General features: G+C 41.8%; 1 protein-coding gene across 1 annotated transcript in view; it reads left to right on the top strand.

Moving 5' to 3' along the window:
* The window catches only part of LOC117144281 (neuroligin-3), a 70,128-nt gene that overhangs the window by 25,129 nt on the left and 24,902 nt on the right, over nt 1–20,097 (top strand). The window contains exons 2-4 of the mRNA XM_033309383.1: nt 9,245–9,605; nt 10,745–11,636; nt 17,927–18,090. Of these exons, the coding sequence (XP_033165274.1) occupies nt 10,990–11,636; nt 17,927–18,090 (811 nt within the window). The 5' untranslated portion in view covers nt 9,245–9,605; nt 10,745–10,989. The remainder of the gene's footprint in view (nt 1–9,244; nt 9,606–10,744; nt 11,637–17,926; nt 18,091–20,097) is intronic.

Below are 20,097 nucleotides of genomic sequence, written 5' to 3'. Positions count from 1 at the left end.
GCTACGAATACAAATTGCAGTACTTGTATCAAGATACATTCGAAGAACGGGCGAGCCACTGAAGCAGAAAGTTTGAATGGGTAAGGGGGTAAGTGGAGAAAGGCAGTCTGGAAATATTTGCATAGGTGACTACCCCCTTCCTTCCATTACGCTTTCTGGCCCCCTTTTCCCTGTTTGCTCGCATATTGATATGCTTTTGGCCTTTTGTCGACCCTAAATGCCGGGCTGAGGGCTTAAAGGCAATCAAAATCCCTGCTCGCAGATGCGTTGCCTAAATAGTTAAACGCGAAATCCCCGCGTGGAATTGAGCCAAGAATTGTCTAGTGGGTGAGTGACTAGTTACACTTTGACATTTGTTTGACTTTGCTGCTTGCCATAACCCAGCTCCTTTAAACTTGTGTGACTTTCAGCGAAGTTTTTAGGGGCAAAAAGCCATTGACAAGACCTAAGATATGTTTATGTTTAGAGAAATTTGGTGGGACTGGAAAGGGGACAACATTCTAGACCTTATAGGGAAAATATAATTCCTAAAAATACCTAATAATGGAAAACTTTTAAAATGAGTAATGAAAAAAATTATATCTAAAATTGTATTTTATATCGAAGGTCTAGAAGTAGTTCAAATCTTATACATCATTTGTACAAATAATTTTATAGCAAATAAATACAAATTAAATGAGATTCATGTCAGTACTTCATAGCTCTCACTGCAAAGGGTATTGCTGCCTTCGTTTAAGATTCGCTGATGAGAATCACATCAACACGCTCACATTAACAAGCACACACCCTGAAGTTTATCCAGGAGGTCACAGATTGCGTATACGCCACATCTTACGCTTGCCTGCCACCTGCTCGCTTGTTAGGCGAAAACTGTTTGCTGGCTGTGGAAACTAATTAAAATATGCACAACTTGCCAAAATACTTAAAAGCAACACATGTGGGCCCGAGACGCAGAACGAGTCACTCTGCGGCATGCAGAAAATGTTGGTAAACGCCGCTTTTGCAGTTTTTTGTAATTTTCCACTCAACAGATTTCTCGGCTCCCCTTGTTACCTTCCATTCTGTATGCCGTTCACAAAAAGTTGAGGGAACCGGGCAGAACGGGTGTCTTAAATGCTAGAAGCTGGCTGCCTTTACAACAAATAGTTTATTTATGCGCTTATTCTTCGTTATATATGCACGGGCCTTTTGTGTTGTGTTGAGAATTAATTTAAATTTCTTTCTTGGTTTCTGCTTAGTTGCAGCCAGGAGTGCAAAATAATATGGACAAAGCAGCAGTGTTCGGTATGAATATATTTTTGCATACCAGAATATGGATGTGCTTCAGCCATAAAGATTTTAATGGACCCTAAATCCTAGATAAGGAGCTCGTTCTGCAACAGATATTCTGGGATGGAAATGGATTTTGAAAATGGTTACGTTTTAATTTTGATCGCTTAAAAACGGTTGTTATGTAAAGCATCGAATAGACTGCTCGCCCTTCCAGGTTTCTCTTAGGTAAACCAAGTCCGCTGTTTTTGCTAAAGTTTTTAACTAATTTTCTTGTTTTCGTATTGGGAAGTCGAGTAAGCCATGCCAAATAGAAGCGCTGAAACTGGCAGAACAAACTATCGATAAACTTTTCTCTGCCTCCAGTGCCGCAACAGAGATCAATTAAAAAGATTTGTTTCCAGCTTGAATTTTGTTTTCAACACAGAAATGGCGTGCATTGTTTTCTGGAAGAGATTCTCCAGTTTTAAAGCCAAGCCACCTGCTACGCGATAATTTAATTGAATGTGCCAACGGAGCAGGGAGAGTAATTAAAGTCTCCGTTCGGGATGGGCAGGGCGTTCAAATTAAGCCGAAACAATTTCGGATGCCTTTGTTTATGCCATCGTTTGGGCCAAAAGCTAGAGCGGCCAGGAACGCGGCAGTAGGCCACTTGACGCCTAATGACCAATTTAATGGGAAGGCGGAAAGCTCCATGGCGCTTTGTGTCCAGAGAACATTTGCAAATGAAATGGCCTGAACAATGGCAGGAAATTCGAGGAGGGTGACTGGCGGCGAGAGCAGTTCGACTGCCTGCCGATTACCTGTTCGGGGTTGTTAATTAAGTTTAGGCAGCCTAAATGTTATGGCAAAGTTTTCTATTACCGAGTTGAGTCGGGAAGACAGGCGGGCACACGTCCCTTAATGAGGCACGTAGGCGTATGAGTAACGCAGTCAAACAGGTGAATTTACGGGACAGACGACGTGACACACTGAGTCCACCACTCAGACAATGGGGCGTATGCGTAGTGCACAGGATCACCTTTCCTTAATTATGGCCTAGATCTGGGGCGTGAATACTTCTTTCAGCTATTAACCGTCCTCGGACATGCTGTGCGACTGAAATATGCATGAAACTCAATCGGGGAATTGAAAAAGTCCCTCCGAAATATTCCATCTAACAAATTTTCAAGCCAAAAGTTACCGAACCGAGGCTTAGCATATAATACCATCCGTAACCCAGGAGCCACCCCACATATCTCTGTAATTCGAGACTTTTTCTTGCTGGTGCTCACAACTTTCACTGCTTGAAAGTTTTCGCACATGAGCTTCAAATTGCGCGTATCCCCCCCAGGGGAAAATGCCAAAATGGTGGGGGCCAGGATGTAGGACCCGAACTGAAATCGAAAATTGTTTGCCAAGCGAAGCGCTTAGCTAAATGTCTTCCGTGCCAGTTCTCCATTGGGAGGATGTCGATTGTTGTACAAGCCAGCGGAGGAGGAGAACGTGTAACTGGATAAGGAGGAGCTAGAACGCAGGATAGGGGGACCGTTTTCGAGTGGAGCAGGTGCACTCCTGGCCCACACATTAAAACGAACGACAAGTGCAAAAATGGGAGTCCCACACGGGGAGAAATAAGAATTCGATTCTACTGCCATCAGTTTTTATTTGAAAAATTCTTTCGCGAATTCCTTTTTTAATAGGGCTTACAATTGCAATTTATTCTTTAATTGCGAATCGAAACTAAAATTAAAAACTTAATTGTCCAAGATTGAATACCAGTCGTTACCATATCAGTTCCAAACAACAACTTGGGAGCTTAATTTCATTTTAAAAACTGTCTTCTGTTCTTAGCCATTTTAATTAGATATTTACAATTTGATATATATATATGCTTTGTAATGTTTAAAAACTCCAAATTTTTAAACATACTCATTTCTTAGATTTCGCAATATTTTGTCAGTGCACCACGGACCACTTGGAAAATCCGAGCTCCCATGCCATATTGCTGTATTTACATGCAGACAATATGAAGCAGTCGTATATGTTTATAACATCCGCAAATTGTTGAAGATAACAATTATTGTGCATTGAAAGCTGGGGAGCGATGCGCAGGACGAGGGGCTAGAAGCAGTGGAGCAGTAGCAGCCGGAAATGACAGTTTACGGAAACACACAAAGCCAACAAGGACGCCAGTACCAAGGACCAGGACGGACACAAAAGCCAAGCCCAAATAGCCTGGAGATGTGCCATTAGGTCGGCCACCACCCTCCAGAGTCCCACAATTCCACCCGCTTTGTGGTTAAGCTGATTTTTTGCTCGTGTGCTGTAAATTTTGCAACTTGTCTGGGGATAACTATTTCACCTTTACATCTGCTGCTGCTGCTGCTTCTGCTGTCTCCCCAGGTGTTGCTCATTAGTGTAACAGGCTTTCCTATGCGGTAAGGTTGAGATTGTTCAGATTGAAATATTACTGCCCAAGACTCTGGCTGATGGCATGAGGTGGAATCTCATTAGGACTAGATTCGAGAGTTGTTTCTTAACAGGCATTTTCTGCTGTGACCATATATGGATAACCAAATTAAAATTGAAGCATACTGAGATTTATAAAAAGTTAATTCAAAGTTAATTCAAAGTTATATCAATATTTAACTAGAGGGAGTAGGTTCGAGATCAAGAGATTATCTATCACATACAAAGGACATTTTCCTACTTTCTTTTGTTAATGCGTATAAACAGCGTCTTGGTATCAGAAAAAATCTTTTCCATTAATATGTTTACTTTTAGCAGACTTTTTGGGTCAACCTAATTGATGGTCATTGTCTGGTCAGAAATGAAGCTCTTATCCCTGAATATTTTTCCCATCAATGCTTTGTTGAAAGGTCAATTACGGTTTGTTATGTAACTCAATCCAGCGTTGACCTTGCATTATTTGAACCGGACGATTTGCCCTTGCATATTTATAAGGCGTAGCGAAACAAGCAAATGTATTAACTAAGTGGGCAAAAACAAAGCCCAAAGCGAAACAAAATGGCGCGGAATGCTCCTATGAAAGTCCACACACACAGGCACACAAAAAGCCCAAAGGACTAAGGACCCGTTGTCATATCGCGCCAGCAACGCCCTCATTGAGTAAACATTGAGTCAACACTTCCGCTGAGATAACATCAACATGGCGCCAACATTATGGAAGGGCCGAAAGCGATGGCCAAATAGATATTCCATTGCAGATAACATGAGCCAAAAGACAAAAGCGAGGACAACGCAAGGGAAGAGCGAAGCTGGGGAAACCAGAGCGCTTAGCTCTTGGCCAGCGATTTTTACCCAATAAATTATTTTATCTGCCATTTTGGCCAAACAAAACAAATACTCAGAATGAAGGCCCAGAGTCACACGGCATAAAATGGAATTAGGAACGCATTGAGAGACACGAAAAAGAAACACAGAACGACGGCGGCTGTTTATGAAAACGTCATTAAAATACCCCAAAGAGCATCTACTTCCATGCCACAACTAGTAAAAGTAATCCCGAGCAAAGCCAAGGACGCTGCTTTGTCGTGGGTAAAAATTAATTAAGACTAACGTGCTCAGCCGGGATGAATATTTAGGGCTTGTGTTCTTTGGCGTGTGCGGTGCAAATTGATTTTCATTCGGAAGTGTTGCCTTAAGTGTGATGGAGCGGCAGGCTGATAAGGATTCGAAATGTTGGTTATAGCTTGCGATTTCAAAGTAATGTTTTCTCTATAGTGGTTCGGCTTTACAAACTCTAATCACTAGATATGAGTATAGGCTTAAAGCATATAGGAAACTAGATTTATAAGTCCTTGCAATATTTTATTTATATGGCAAAATTCTACTGATTTTTTTCAGTAATTTGTAGTTTATTTAGTTATGTGATAAAATACCCTTACAGGTACGCAATCGCCCATCCCTTGGCGTGATAACTTTTAGCTTTCCGCATTCTCCACTTCTTGACTTTGCCAACTCTGCCTGCCTCGCTCTCTACCCTCATTATTTGGTCTGGCTTGGCTTACGGGGCGTATGCGCAATGTCTTCGCTTGCCTATGTACGTCGCCTGCGTCATTGTCGTCAATTATTTTTGCATGTGTGTTGCTACGTAATGGCGTAATGTTGCTTTAATATCATTATTTCGTCATTTGCTGTTGGTGACCCCCCAAGGCAAAATTATTTCATGCGACGCCGACTAACGAATTCAATTTGCGAGTTTCTGGCAGGGCCGAAAAACACAGGAATGATTGGAATGAGAGAGGCAGGAATCCCTTGGTATCGTATTATTTGCCAATATTAAACGATAATTTATTTCCAACTGCGCCGAAAATTTGCCTTCGAAATTTGTTACCCGCGAGCGTTTTATTTATGTCATGTATGGGAAGAGAATTGTAAAATCCGAGGAAAATTAATTTCCCATGCATTTGCCGGGCCCAATTGTGCGAAAAATTTATTGCTGTAGCTAATGTTTGGCCCAAGGATAAATACATGTGTATCTCATTCGGAGAATTCCTAACGTCGAACATTGCATAATTTAAACATTTTCCGATTAAGTTTTACGCACTAAGCCCAAATTTTAAAATAGCAAAGCTACCGTTCTTATTACACATTTTCTTACTCGTCATTTTAAAGCCGAAGGCCACAAATCCCCCCTTTTAATTTTATTTTTAAAATGCAGATGTATTATAATTCGCACACAGTAGTTTTTATCCCCACTACTTTCCAGAAATGGTTTTCTATTTTCTTCTCGTTGACTTGTCAGTTGCGCTCTTTCTGATGAAAGGCAGTTTAATTTCTTCCTTCGTTGTTGTGTAAATCCATTGTTTTGGCCATTTTTGCTGGCAGAGGGCGGAATCCAGTCGAAAGGGCGAGTACTCGTAGTTGTGCGCTTGCATACATAAATAAGGAACGTGGGCGAGCAAAAAATTATAAGCCTTTGTTTGTCGGATGGCCAACATAATGAAAGCCAAATCGCAGCAAAAAGAAGGCTGCCCATTAAGGCAATGAAGAGAAGCAGATAAAAAGTCGGAGAGTTTTTCTCGGATATTATTATCAAGAGACGAACTCTGACATGCAAAATGCATTTGGCTAAACTAAAACGTAGTTAAAAAGTCGCATTATTTCCCATCACTTGGAAAGTTCTCCCACCCACTTACTTAAATCTTCGCTTTTTCGCTCTTCTTTGGTTAACTCTTTTGCAGATTGCATTTTTCGCTCATATTTTCTTGAAGCGAATTTCTCACATTTTTGCATAAATTTGCATGAAAAATTGCAGTTTGAGTCGGTCCGAGTATCTGTCTCCTCTTTGCTTTCATTTTGTTTTATCAGACGTAGCTTTATGCAAGAACAATAGTGGTCCCTGGAGTCATGTGTTGGAAACTGTTAGTTTACTCCTTGTGGTCCGAGGTATTTACTGAAATAATTATTATAAAAAATTGCAGACAGTCGATGCTGATACTGATGATAGGTAAAGGGTTGAAGGGTTTCGAACAAAAGCCTTTCCTTTTTACACTATCTTCTCTTCAATTTTCCTGGCCTTACACGGGTATTTTCATACCCACTTAGGCAAGGAAAGGCAAGACAGTCATTTCAATAAACTCAAATAACAATGCCAAGGCAAGTAAGTCAGAAACATTTTCATTTCCATTTCCAGTCAGACAACTGCTAAACAATTTCACTTCCCACCCCATCCCTATCCACTATCATTTTCTCCGCTGCCCTGGCATTCCTTTGCCTTTGGGTCTGGATTTCTTTTTATATTTCGTTTCGTTTGCTTCCCCAACTCGGTTAAGCACCAAAACTGATTAAATTTCCGGAAATACATGTCTGCGAACGTACCAATCGATATTCTATAAAGCTATTTCTTTTCACATACGTCCAGAGGAACGGGAACATTGAATATAAAGCATACGCATCGTTGGGGTCTTTCAATAAGTTCAACTTCAGCTTAGTTGATCCACACAGAAATAACTGTTTGTAAGATAGATTTAATTCTATAAAAAAAAAAAGGAATTTTTAGACAAAATGTTACAATGTAACAGATACAAACGGTATTAATTTTTTATGCCAACTATGTAGTTTCGATAAATCCCAAAATATTCGTTTGAAGTTATCTGATTTTCTTCATGTATCAAGTGGGTTTTATGGAACATGCGTGTGTGCTTGCACTTCTCTTTTGGAGAAGATAGATTAGGAAGAATCGTGGCACACAAATATACATTACACCTAAGGATTGACCAACTTTGAACTTTATTGCCTGCTGCCCTCTTTCTAATTGCTTGGCCCACAATTCTTAATTTAGTTGTGCTACTTAAGCAGTTTACTGCCTCGGCGGCAACGACTGCTCCTCGTCCGAAATGCCTTTTCATCCACCCTCGCCTCCACCTCAAAAGACAAATTAATGACCCTTGGACTGGGTAAAATAGCTGAAGCTGAGGATGCGGATGCGAGTGCGGATGCGGATGCTCCGCCTAGCTGGCGCGGAATTTATGGAGCAAAGAGCTCAGAAAAAGTTGCGGCAGGGCGGAAATTGCGGCCAGTTGGAAAGTCAAGAGACTACTTCTTGGTTTCGCTGGAGATATTATTCCCCGACCGACTTTCCATGATAAAACGTTTTCCTTGGCAATTCCCTGGGCCGCTTATCGCGTTTTGATTTTTAATTAAAGCAAAAGTATTTCACAAACTGGAATTTCGTTTCGTTTATTTGCAATTAAATTAGGCAAACAACATGAAAACACTCTCGAATCCAATTATCTCTTCGAGAACCGAGATACAAATTACAAATGTGAATAAAGTCGTTCCAAATACTTGTATACAAATTTGAACTTTTGACAACTTTTTGTTTTCAGTCCAAAAGTTCGCAAAGAATTTTTGGGAAGGAATCAGCAAAGTTTGAGATGTTTTTCCTGTCATGTAATAAGGCGGCATTATTGTTCACACAGAGACTTTGAGTGCGTTTGGGCTGACTCCTATTTAGACTTCCTTCAATTATACTCTAAAGCAAGAAAGTAAGCGGGGAACGGAAATGTTAAAGCTGTTGGTCGAATAAATGGATATTTGTATCTTTGTCACACTGTTTAACTTAAGGATTCCACCGCAGTGTGACGGGCTCTCAACTCATTCACAATAGCAAAATAAAACAAAGCGTCTGTGCAACAGTGCGTATGATTTACAATGTTTACCAGGGAGTGGGCTGTAGTGAAGTTAAGTAAAGTCACTACTGCTGCGGACAACTTGATGATGTTATTTGTTGAGTAAACTAAGGAACTCGCACTCTAAAATCCCCTATTTACTTATGTGAGTCGACTTTCCCGCTCCTGGCCTGGGGGAAATTACATGCGGGAAATGTAGTCGAAACTCGCATAATAAATGAAAGGCACCAACAATCCAGCAAACGCCAGCGGTATGATTTGATGGAATGTGGGAATAACTCAATTTCCAGGAATAGAATTAATTCAACTACTGAGCCGAGGATTATGGACGAGGCGGCTGCCGGGTCTAATTACTTTGCTAATGATCTGCATAATAATTTACTTACACTTGAGGGCATCATATAATTAAAATTTTCCACCAGCTCCAAGTCAGTGATTCAATTAATACCCTGCAGATAGGTCGTTCGTCAAATGGGAAAAATTTTAGTTTGGTTTCGGATTGCTTTAATTAAATATTAATAAATCTATCAAAGAGACTTGACTTTCAAATTAAAATCAGTATAACTCATATGTCGGTTTGGTTGCTTAAATAATATTGAAATACCTAAACCAATATTATTTTATTGGAATGCCTGCTTAACATTCTTAACAACAAAAGTAGTCGAAGTATTCTTCAACGCAGCGCAGTATATTCTATCTAAATATCTAGGCACAACTGTTTTGCCTCTAAATGCGCAAATGGCGCGTGCTGTATAATTACTGAGCATTGTTTAAGTACCACATGGGGTGGAATGAAAGGTCTAATAAAGTGTGCCAATTCTCTGATCTGATTGCAGCATAATCCGCGATGGAAGGACACCAACCGGAGCCCCAGAAGCAGTCGGCCAGCGCCTTGTGCTCCTCCTCGGAATCCTGCTCATCGCTGAGTACGTGAACGTCTCCGTGGAGAATGTCCGCTTGCATGACAATTGTAGCGTGCCGGCATTCAGAAAACGCAGCAGCAACAGCAGCAGACGACGCGGCTGAGCGAGCAGTACGTGAAGTGATTCTCAAGAACGAGCGGGAGTAGGACGAAAAGGACGCGCTGCGGCAGGAGCAAGGACATCCCACATCCAGGATCCAACGCACATGCACGACAGGAGGGCTTAGCACCTGCACTCGAGCCGCAGACAGCAGAAGAGCCAACGCACGGAATAAGTAAGTGCCAGCTGAATAAAAATGCCCTTCTTCCTCCAAAAAGAATACGGTTACAGGGGAGAAAAGCGACAGGGATCACGTGCACTGCTGCTTTTCGGCTTATAAGACCGTGGAGCACCTTTCTCTGAAGCCATATGTAGAAGAGAAGAAAAGGGAACGAATTACTCCTCGTGGGAGAATTGATGTCGGGGGACTTGTACAGAGATGAAGTTATAAGTAAATGTTTCTGAAACTTAAGAAAAAAAAACAATATGAAAATTATTGAATTATAATTATATTATTATATATTTTGTATTTTGTAAATTTTCAACTATATAAATTAAATAGAATAGACTCTTAAACCGATCCGTTAATAAGCCTTATGCCAGTTCGGTTAATTGACTACCCACATCCTTCGTTTAAGTCCTTTGAATTGTTGATCCAATGACCGAATGTCAGTCAGGCAATGATGAGGCTACAGCTTTGTTCCCTGCACCAATAACCTCCACCACCACCCACTTTCTAGTCATTCCACGTAGGCATTCTCCTCGTGTTGTCAGGAGTCTCGGTTCTGCCTGCCTGCCTGAGAGACTGACATGTCTGGCATATGCAAAATGCCAACTGTCCTGGCCACCCAGCCCAGCCCGGACCGCTTCCCTGCCACGCTACCCACAAAACCCCTTCGTTTGGCTGTTGTTTTTGTCAACTACAACAAGGGCAAGGACACTACACCAAGTGCAAACAAGGTGATGCTCCAGCTGGCAAACATACCAAAAAACAAGACGAATACGCAGTGGGCGGGGGATTCTTACCCACTTCATGGGCCTTTCTAGTTCAGGGGAAATGCCCCAGTCAGACTAAAAAACGACAGAGAGGAAAGAAAGAGATGGTTCAAGGAACACACTTCACTGAATTGCCTTGAAGACACCACAAGAGCGGAAGAGAAGAGCGGAGAATATAGGGCTAACGAATAGTTCAATTCGATGTAGCTATTTAAACAAGTGAACTTATAAATAGATATTTATAGATATATATTAATGAATGAATGTGTGCTAGTGACTTTGTAAATCCATAAACATTTGCTGAAAGGCAGTAAATGCCATCGAATAATTGTCCCCAAGCGTAAAAATTTTAACCAATAACTTGTTTTTTCATTCCAGGTTTGTTAAACTGCCATATATTACTTTGCACAAACCCGAAACAGAAAATTGAAAACGGAAAGCAAAAAGTGGGAATACTTGCTGAAACAAGCAGAGCGATAACCAGGCCACGCCACAAACAGCTACTTGTGGTCAATTATACAAGAGCGGAGGGCAAAAAAAAAGGATAACACACCAGTCCGGACATCAAGTTATCGAAAAAAAACGACAACATTGCGACGTGGCCATTTTGACCAATAATAATAATGGTTATGCTGCTCTCGAAGCGACAACTCCCGCCATCAGCAGCAACGAGAACGCGGCGGAAAGTGCCGCCCACGAGGAGGAGGTCGGCGTGGGCGTGGTCATCTCTGCTGACTCTGGTCGCCCTGGATATATGTATGGCCCGATGCTCGGCAGCTGGCATTAGTTATAGCAGCAACAGCGGCAACCTGAGCACTTCGCAAAAGAGTCCCTCGTCGACGAATAATGGCGGACTCGTGCTGATCGGTTCCAGCAGCGCCACTTCCAGTTCCGTGCCCTCATTATCCCTCACTTCATCATCGTCGGCGGGCTTGACGTCCCCCGGCAGCAGCTCATCCTCATCATCCTCATCTTCCACGAGCACCAGCGGATCCAATGGCAACCGCAGTGGTAGACCCACTAGCAATAACAGCAACTCGAACTCGAACTACAGTCCGAACCATGATCAATTACCCGCCCAGCTCTCGTCGCGGATTATCAACACACGCAATGGCGCCATCTCGGGCGTAATTGTCCAATTAGACGGAAGGCACTTGGATCCGGTGGAGGCGTACCGGGGAATACCCTACGCCTCGCCGCCGGTCGGCAATTTGAGATTCATGCCGCCCGTCTCCGCGGCCATGTGGTCAGGTGTCAAAAAGGCGGACAGGTGAGTCGGCTATATGCATTTTAACGCGGGGTAACAGGAGCCATTAAAGTGGATTAGCCCAAATTATTTCCGTATACCGTAGAAACTGCTTTAAAATATTTATTCAACGGGTTTAGAGAAGCGCAATCATATTAACATATTATATCCTACTACTTTGGGTTAGTTATGGGTTTGGATCAAAAAGTCCTTATAGAGACGACTATAAAACGAAATCGAAGTTTATTACACAACATAGGTAAATAATTACATTTGATTTGGTTAAATCGGTCAATACCATAAAAAATACTTTATGCAGTTATTAATCAAAAAGAAACCATTCCAAGCAAGCTTAAAAATTGGTCCCTCCAATCCTATTAGGAGAAGCCCGATCCCACGTCCAAGTAATTTAATAAATTTGTCGAGAAGTCTGCCGACTTCCACCGTCTGACAAGAAGCCTTGTCCATCTAAAAGCACTAAATCATCTCCCCAAAGGGTTGAGTTTGATTTGCCTTTCGAGTGCATAAAATGATCAAAATGCCATAAGTCAAGTGCCGAAATCGCCAAGACTCTCAAGAGTGCCCAGCAATTGTCACCTCAATTAACTGACTCATTATTGAGTGAAGTGCGCAGGCGGCGGTCCGAAAATGCTGAAAGCCAAGTGTAACTGAAAGTAATGAAAATAATGGAAAATGCTACAACCCGTGCAACCCGAGTCGGCGACAACAATGGACATAACGATAATGGCTTCTGAAAGTAAGGAATATAAAAAAATGGTAAAAACACAAGTCAAAGGTCAACTTAGTCGGCCGACTTCCTCGCGGAATATCTCGCAAATTAAATATTTACGCCGTCCCCGGCAGCAAACAGCGCTACGGGAAAGCAGCAGCAACACAGCGGCATCTAATTTACAAATGCTCCCAAGTGGCAAATCATTATTCACAAAGATGCCCAGAGATATTCCCGGCTCCCTTACTTCCCTGCCATTGTTGTAAAAAAAAGGAAAGCGTACTGGGCCAGCAGCAAAAGTTTTCCCCTTTTTCCGGGGCACCAGACCCATAATGCCGATGGAAAAGGGCCGCGAAATCAGTACGGCATACAGTGCGGCCCGCCAAATAAAATATAATTTTTCAAGTTTAACAAAGAACAGCACCTGCGGCCTCGCAGCAGACTGATGATTCTCGCATTCTCGAATTTCCCCGCCAATTTTTGGGTAATTCAAGGCCTCCTCCGCCGCATCATCGTCGCTTTTCCGGATAGGTGAGAGCGGCTTTATTTGTCAGCGCGTCTTGTTGACAGCGGGGGTCAGCCGCAAAAGGAGCCAATAAAACGGCTTGAGTAATGGTCGGGAGATTTTTCAGCACGTCAGCGTAATAAAGTTGTCCACGGACAGTTGGCACAATAGGTCATTAGCCTGATTTTGGGAAATGGGTACCGCTCAGGATACCAAGTTTATATAGTTACGTGGTTTGACTTAAATTTAAATTTCAATTCTGTGGCTTACCATTTTATCTTTTTTATTTTTTTGAACCTTTGATTTATATTTTAATGTTTCCTGATTCGAGAACGAGGCAGACAAACAAACTCATTTCTTAATTCATTTGCTTACATATTTTTAAGGTCATGAACTAGTTTATTCACCTCTAGCCTGCACTGCTCCTCACCTGTCACATTCTGCCCTTTGAACTAAATTCTGCCCTGATTTTCCTCTCCCACACGAATTTTACGTTGCGTAGGCCACATACCTTTCCACCACAAGTTACTCGTCAACTTCCATCGGCCCCATTGCAAAAATAATTTGCCGCAACCACAAAAAATGGAGGCAGCGCTGAAAGTAAAAAAGAGAGAAAATTATGTCCACACATATTCCTAGCCCGGCAAAGGCAGCAGCAGCTGTTCATGGCTTTGACAAGCCACGCGTGTCACCACCAAGCCACCGAACCACCACCACCCAGCCACCCAGTGTAGCACCCTCCACCCACTTTGGCAACCTCATCCACGCATTTTCCGCCACAACGTCTTTAATAAAAATGAAATAAATTCCGCCAGCCACTTTGCACTTTGGTGCTGTTGTTCCAACGGCTGCACATTGGTCCTGGCCGTTGCCTGTGGCGTAAGGATTATGAAAAACAAGCGGATTAGTGGCCAACCGCTCCTGACCAGGTTCCAGGAGCCCGGGACCCAGGGCTCTGGGGTCTCAGAGCTCCAGGTTCTGGCTCATAAACGGAGTGTAAAAATCGCAATAAACTGACGAGTTTTATGCATGACGCCAAAGTTTTTAATAAAGACGAAAGTAAAAGCTTGACGCAAAAACGCTAAGTGGAGAAACTCAAGTTAACGATTTTCCTAATAAAAAAGCGCATTAATGAATGGCGGGCAGGAGGTGCGGTAAGGTCCTTCACAAGGACCATCAGAATGTGCGTGCAGCAGTTTGTGAGGCATCTCTTTCGCACCGACAAACAGAAGCTTGCGCCGTCATTAAAAACGTTAATTCCAATTTGAGGCTCAAGAGCAAGTGGTAACCACAAGGATGCGGAGGGTTAAGGGCCCAGAGCGGAGGTGCGGGGCGGGAGGACTTCTCCAGGACATCAGCCGCATAAATTTCCGACTGACTCGGCGGCGGCGGTACAAACTGTTGCCCGTTTTAAATGAAATTGCGAAAATTCATTTTAAATTGGATTTTATTTAATTTGACTGAGGCAAGAAAGCTTTACGCCCGAAGGAGATTTTCCGAGCAAGGTGTGAGTTCCAGGGCCTGCGACTCCGACTCAGCCTGTGTCGCCAGCCAATCTAATTTGTGTGAACGGTGGGAGGGATGGAAAAATCAGGATGAGGACGACAACCTTCTGGCCCGTTGGCCACAGGTAAAATTAATCTATTTTACTTGACGTGGCCGCAATGTCGCGTATAATTTTATGCGATCCGGTGGCCTTCGTTCATCACCTGCCCATTCCATTGAGGTGTGCACTGAAAAAAAAGCGCAATACTGGACAAAACATGTCAAACATTCAAACACGTAATGGCACAAATTTTCATTCAAGCTTCCTAATTGAATGTTATGTTTAAGGAAACCCGAAGATATATGAATCCAATTTTAGTTTTATATTTTTGTAAATTATTCTCCCGGTGTATGCGTGTATTTTTCTGCTTGGCTAAGATTATGCTTTTGTTTGATGTATTCAAGCCGAAAACGCCAGCGGATCTGGCCGGACTGGTGTCCTGGCTACCATTTACTTACCACAAAGCGTTCGCACTCCTCCTCCGCAAAAGTGCGCCATAATATCCCCAAAACCCTGACCCTTGAAGCTTTGTCTGCTCTTGAGCCTCTTTCCCCTGCATGCAGATTATCCTGGCCTTCCGTTCAAATGTACACAAAACTGGAGCATTTTGGGCGAGCTTAGCTTTATGTTTTGTTTGAGAATTCCAAATTGCATGTATTTCGGAATAACGCAGGGGGATGGGGAGCATGAGGATGAGGAGCCATGCCTATAACCTTGTTTGCTTTTGACCGCGTGCCTTGGCTACCGAGCAGTTTCTCACTGGCCAGGGTCACAATCTTCAAATTGTTTGCTCAAATTTCGCAGATATCTGTTTGTGGCAAATAATCTACCCTGAAAACAGGTGCTGTTCGAGAAATTCAAGGCGATATTAGTTATTAGTCAGCAGGCAAATATGTTGAAGGTGTAACAGAAATGTTATGGCTAACAGAATTTGGCCAAATTTCTCTTAAAACAGCTGACCAAATATTTAGTCCGGCATTTCAAATTGAAAATCTTAAAACCAATATATTAAAACTAGCTATCTAGCCAATAACTTAAGCTTGAACTACACCGCGTATTTCAATTGTATGCATGGCAATCGCTCAATTTCGAAGGTGACAATATACATGAAATTATAAAACAATGTAAATTAAATTCAACCCGCGCCACTTAATAGAGTACGGTTTTTCGGGTTTGATAGCTCTATTTAGTTACGAAAAGTAATCCAATGGTATTTTCCTACTTCTATCACGTAACATCTCAGCGAAATGGAAATAGTAAAGCATAGGATGATTCTAAAGTAAATTGCCCCACCGGGAAACATGATTATTCGCCCCCACAGCTGTCTGTGGAATCTACAAGTAATTATCAAGTTTTTAATGCCCTGCCATTTGCAAATGCAGCATCGATGGCGAGAAGAACTCACCCTGACCTTAATTGCGGCACCCGCTTTATTAGCGCCACTCAACCACTCCCCTCCAGCAGACTACATACACATAGATATATAACCCACCTGCACCACCTGTATTGCGTGCCACCACCCGTTCTTATCTGCGAAAGTTCAGCGGTTGCAAAGTGGCATAAACAAGATCGCTTGCCACTTGAGAAGTGTGCGCCATTCGTTTGCCAGGGGGGCAACATTAAAAAGGCAAAATGTGGCTTTTATGACCTCGAACTGGGGAGGATGGAGCTGGATTTCGTTACCTGTCCCCTGGACCACTGGCAGGCACTGGCAGCCACTACAACTACGAGAGAGTTGCCGTAAAAACTTTTCACTTTCATTATTTTTAATATTTTCTGCTCATCCAAGCTGCTCCAGCTCCCGTTCATATGGCTGCAGGGTTCCGAGGTTGACACCATGTCTGCAACATTAAAAAAAAAAGGCGAAGGGAGAATGGAGCCCGAAAATGAAACTTTTATTACCTGCCTTATTGTTTTGCCATAAAATTAATGATTATTATGGCAATCGCATGGCCACCACAAGCGTCCATTAACTGGCGACCCACTGAGGGTCACTTCCAAGTAGATTCCCAATTTTCTGCGAGGCGTTTGGAATGCCATAAAAACCAAAAATTAAATATACTCCCCATGGTAAACAAAAAGCAGAGTGGGCGGTAATAACAAAGATAAAAGGGCAAACGACAAAATAAAGTTAAGGAAATTAAATAAAATAAATTCTCGTTTCGCAATGTCATTAATGTTAATGCATTTTTGGATGACTGGAAGAGGAAGCCTCATAATGGGCAGCAGCAACTCTCTCTTAAATGCTACTATTGATTTTCGCTTTATGACAATTTGGTGGCCAACAGGAGTTGTGTCGGTTAATGAGTTAAGCCACCTACTTTAAGGGATCCCAGCACTCAACTGCAAATTAGGAGGAGCTCTGACGGCCACAAAGGCCTGATGAGTGGAATTGAGGGCTTTCGCCAGACAAATCGTATCGGCCTTAATTCATTAGTGGCCACAGTTTCCCTTTCGTTTGATTGCCAATCCTTTAAAAGCCTGTACTGGCACAAATCTTCAACTGCCATCACGAATTCGAGCGTAATTTTACCTATGCAGCACCTGTCTTTCACGGGAATGTATGGAACACAGGTGGGCTCAACATGGACGTATGTGTATAACTCTTCCACACATAGATCAGATTAAAAACAAATAATAACACTGCTAGCTAAAAGCAAATGTCAGAATCTAAGCCCTGGAACACTGGTGAAAAATATTTATTTATTCCAAGTTATAGAACTTTTTCTATTCGATTAAATCAATTTTAATGCATATTATTGAGAAATAAAACTATGTTATTTTGAAGATGTATTATTCAAAAATTTTTCAGAGATTAAAACTTATTTTAATAATCAGGCATAAAATAAATATCAGTCTATTGTTTAGTTAAACTATTGTCCTTCGATAAGCACACTTTATGTTCTATTATTAATTATATGCCTAAATTTTCTATCAGTGTATTTCGAATCCCACCAGATTCATAAATGAGCGCAAGGCCAAAAAAAGAGTACGCTTCTGGCATTTGCATGGCCAGTTTGTGGGAATAGAGGGAGGAAATCAGTAATTGCACAAGTGCACACACAAAGGGAGATTTGCCAATGGGGAAAATCGAACGATAAGAGCCAAATCGAAAACCAATTTACCAAGATCGAAAATAAGCCTCGGCCAAAAGGAGAAAAATGTAGAAGCGAAGAAATGGAAAGGAGACGAGTTGACAAAAACAAATTAAAACGCAAACTTTGCGTTCAAATCTAAAAGTTGTTATGGCCAAAAGACAATCACAAAGTTGACTTTGACTCCGGCTCTCTTCAAGTCATTACATGCCCCCCTGAAAAAATCGCTCAAAGATTACACAATTCCGGCAAATTAATCTATTTATAACGACATTCGAGGCCGGGCATAAAAATAAGCCTATTTACCAAAAACTTTTTTCGCTTGTTTTTTTTTTATTTTTCGGGGTGAGGAAACCTTTTTTAACAACGAGCGAAATGCCATGATGGAAAGTTTCTCCTTTGACAAGCTGGGCACTCAAATCTTTTTCGATTTTGCAGATTCAGCCCGGTTTGCCCGCAGAGATTGCCGGACATTCACAACGAGACGGCGGCCCTGGAACGGATGCCCAAGGGCAGACTGGAGTATCTGAAGCGATTGCTGCCCTATCTGCAGAATCAATCAGAGGACTGCCTCTATCTAAATATTTATGTGCCCATACAAGGTGAGTGCGGGGGCGAAAGGGGCTTTTGGCTAACACCAAATAAGTGTGCTATATATTTTTTTTCTTGCACCCAGCTAAAACCGAGAAAAATGACATGACCGTGTCGGGGGACTGAGTCTTGTTTATTTAGCACTTTGCAAGGCATTTGAATAAATTGGCAGCCGGCTGGCCGGGGGAAACTCGCCTCAATTTTTCTTTCCTCCGTTAATCCCTAAGGCCATCGCCAGAAAAGGGTCAGCCTTGGTGAAGTTTAAAATATCTTTTTTTTCGGATTTTTTTTAAGGGGGTTTTAATATTTTTTGTGCTTGTGCTGCACGCAAATGGACAAATGCTTGAGCATTTTTCAAATTCCGTAAGAAAAAATACGCTAAGCCGAAACGAAGGTCCTCGGTCCCGAATGCAAAGTGGCCAAATTTATGCCTAAAAGTATGTCTGGAGCAAATCCAAAGCGATTTGCCACATTTGTCTGCAGCTGTTATGCTTTTTGAGCTGTAAAAGAGTGAAAGTAGTTGGGGATCCATTAAATTTCATCTTATAAATCGAGTTCAGTGTGGTATGAAATGCCCACTGGAGACTTGTCTTAGCTCAGTCGGTTTTGTAAACAAGTACAAGTTTATTTGAATTTACGCACTAAAACTTCAACATATCCATTAAAATATTCATTTATTTGTTCATTTTGTTTATTAAGAAAGTGTTTTTGGAATTAAATTGGTTTTGAGGGTCATGGAACATTAATATAATCCCACAACCTTCAAATACTTTAAATGTCGTTAGAAAGGCAGGCACCACTCATCTGGTAGTCGAGGGAATCGACTATAGAGTTCTTTAATATTCAGTTAAGTTTTATTCAGTTCTTGGGAAAATCGACTCTGGTTGAATCTGAATGCTCCTTAAATATTCAGTTCTTTTGTATCGATCTGTCTGGATGTCTATACGTCAGTCTGCCAGTCAACTTCAGTTGGCCACTGGGAAATGCAACGGCAGCGAACTCCAACGAAGCCGCCGCCGTTCGACAGGGTAGTAAATTACATTTTAATTAAAACCCAAAGGAGCATTGGCCGGGGGGAATCCGGACGTGTAACTGGGACTTAATGGGAACCATCAGCGGCAGTCAGTTATCTCAGCTAACTGAGCCAACTGGGCCAACTACTGAGCCAACTCTGGCAACTCAAATAGCGCGGCACCTGTCAGTCGGAGGAGTCGAAGAGTGCACTGCGAATCGAAGTAAATTTGATTGTCTATCACCGCGTTAAGAGCTAAATTTAATATACTGCTCGACGGCAATGGAGGTTCAGCCGCAGAGCGACTGTCTCAGTCTGTCAGCCAGTTCCTCCACCAAGACAGTCGTCCATCATTTGAGGAGACAGTTGCCTTGATTTCGCCGCTGGCTTTCAATTAACTTACATTTCGTCGGGGCGTATACTTAATGTATTTGCTGAGCTCCCTCTCCCAACTTAATGAAATTTAGATATATTTTCATGGCTTTTTGACATTTGTAGTTGCAACGTAATTCAAGATTGTATAATTGTATATTTAGCATAATCAAACAAAACAATGACTGCCGGCTCAAAGTTTGATTAATTTACTTTATAAATTTGTCATTTTATCAGTCCTGTAAAGAAATGAAAGTTTTTGAATTTTATAGATTTTTTATTTCTTATAAAGAATATATATTTCATACATTCCTCTATATACTAGTATATATCATTTATAGGTATATATTAGGAGTGTCCAATTTGCATTAGGAGTGTCCAATTAGATGAGTTTATATTGCTATAACAACGGTTCACTTTTTCGGCTAGCCGATAAGGAAAATGTCGCCTTGTCTCGGCATGAAAAATGAATAAAAGTAAATACCTATAGAATAAATAAAGATTCGCTCAAGTATGAAAGAATTTACATTTTACCTGCAATTTGTCTTCGACAGCAGATGGCAGGAAAGGTCTCTGCCGATGAAGGCGTGCCAACTCTGCTGAGTTGCAAGAGTTTTCATTTTTTCTCATTTAC

This window comes from Drosophila mauritiana, chromosome 3R (assembly GCF_004382145.1).
Source record: "Drosophila mauritiana strain mau12 chromosome 3R, ASM438214v1, whole genome shotgun sequence".
Classification (NCBI taxonomy): domain Eukaryota; kingdom Metazoa; phylum Arthropoda; class Insecta; order Diptera; family Drosophilidae; genus Drosophila; species Drosophila mauritiana.
Note: the sequence above shows the minus strand (reverse complement) of the source record. Positions and strands in the feature narration are given on the sequence as shown.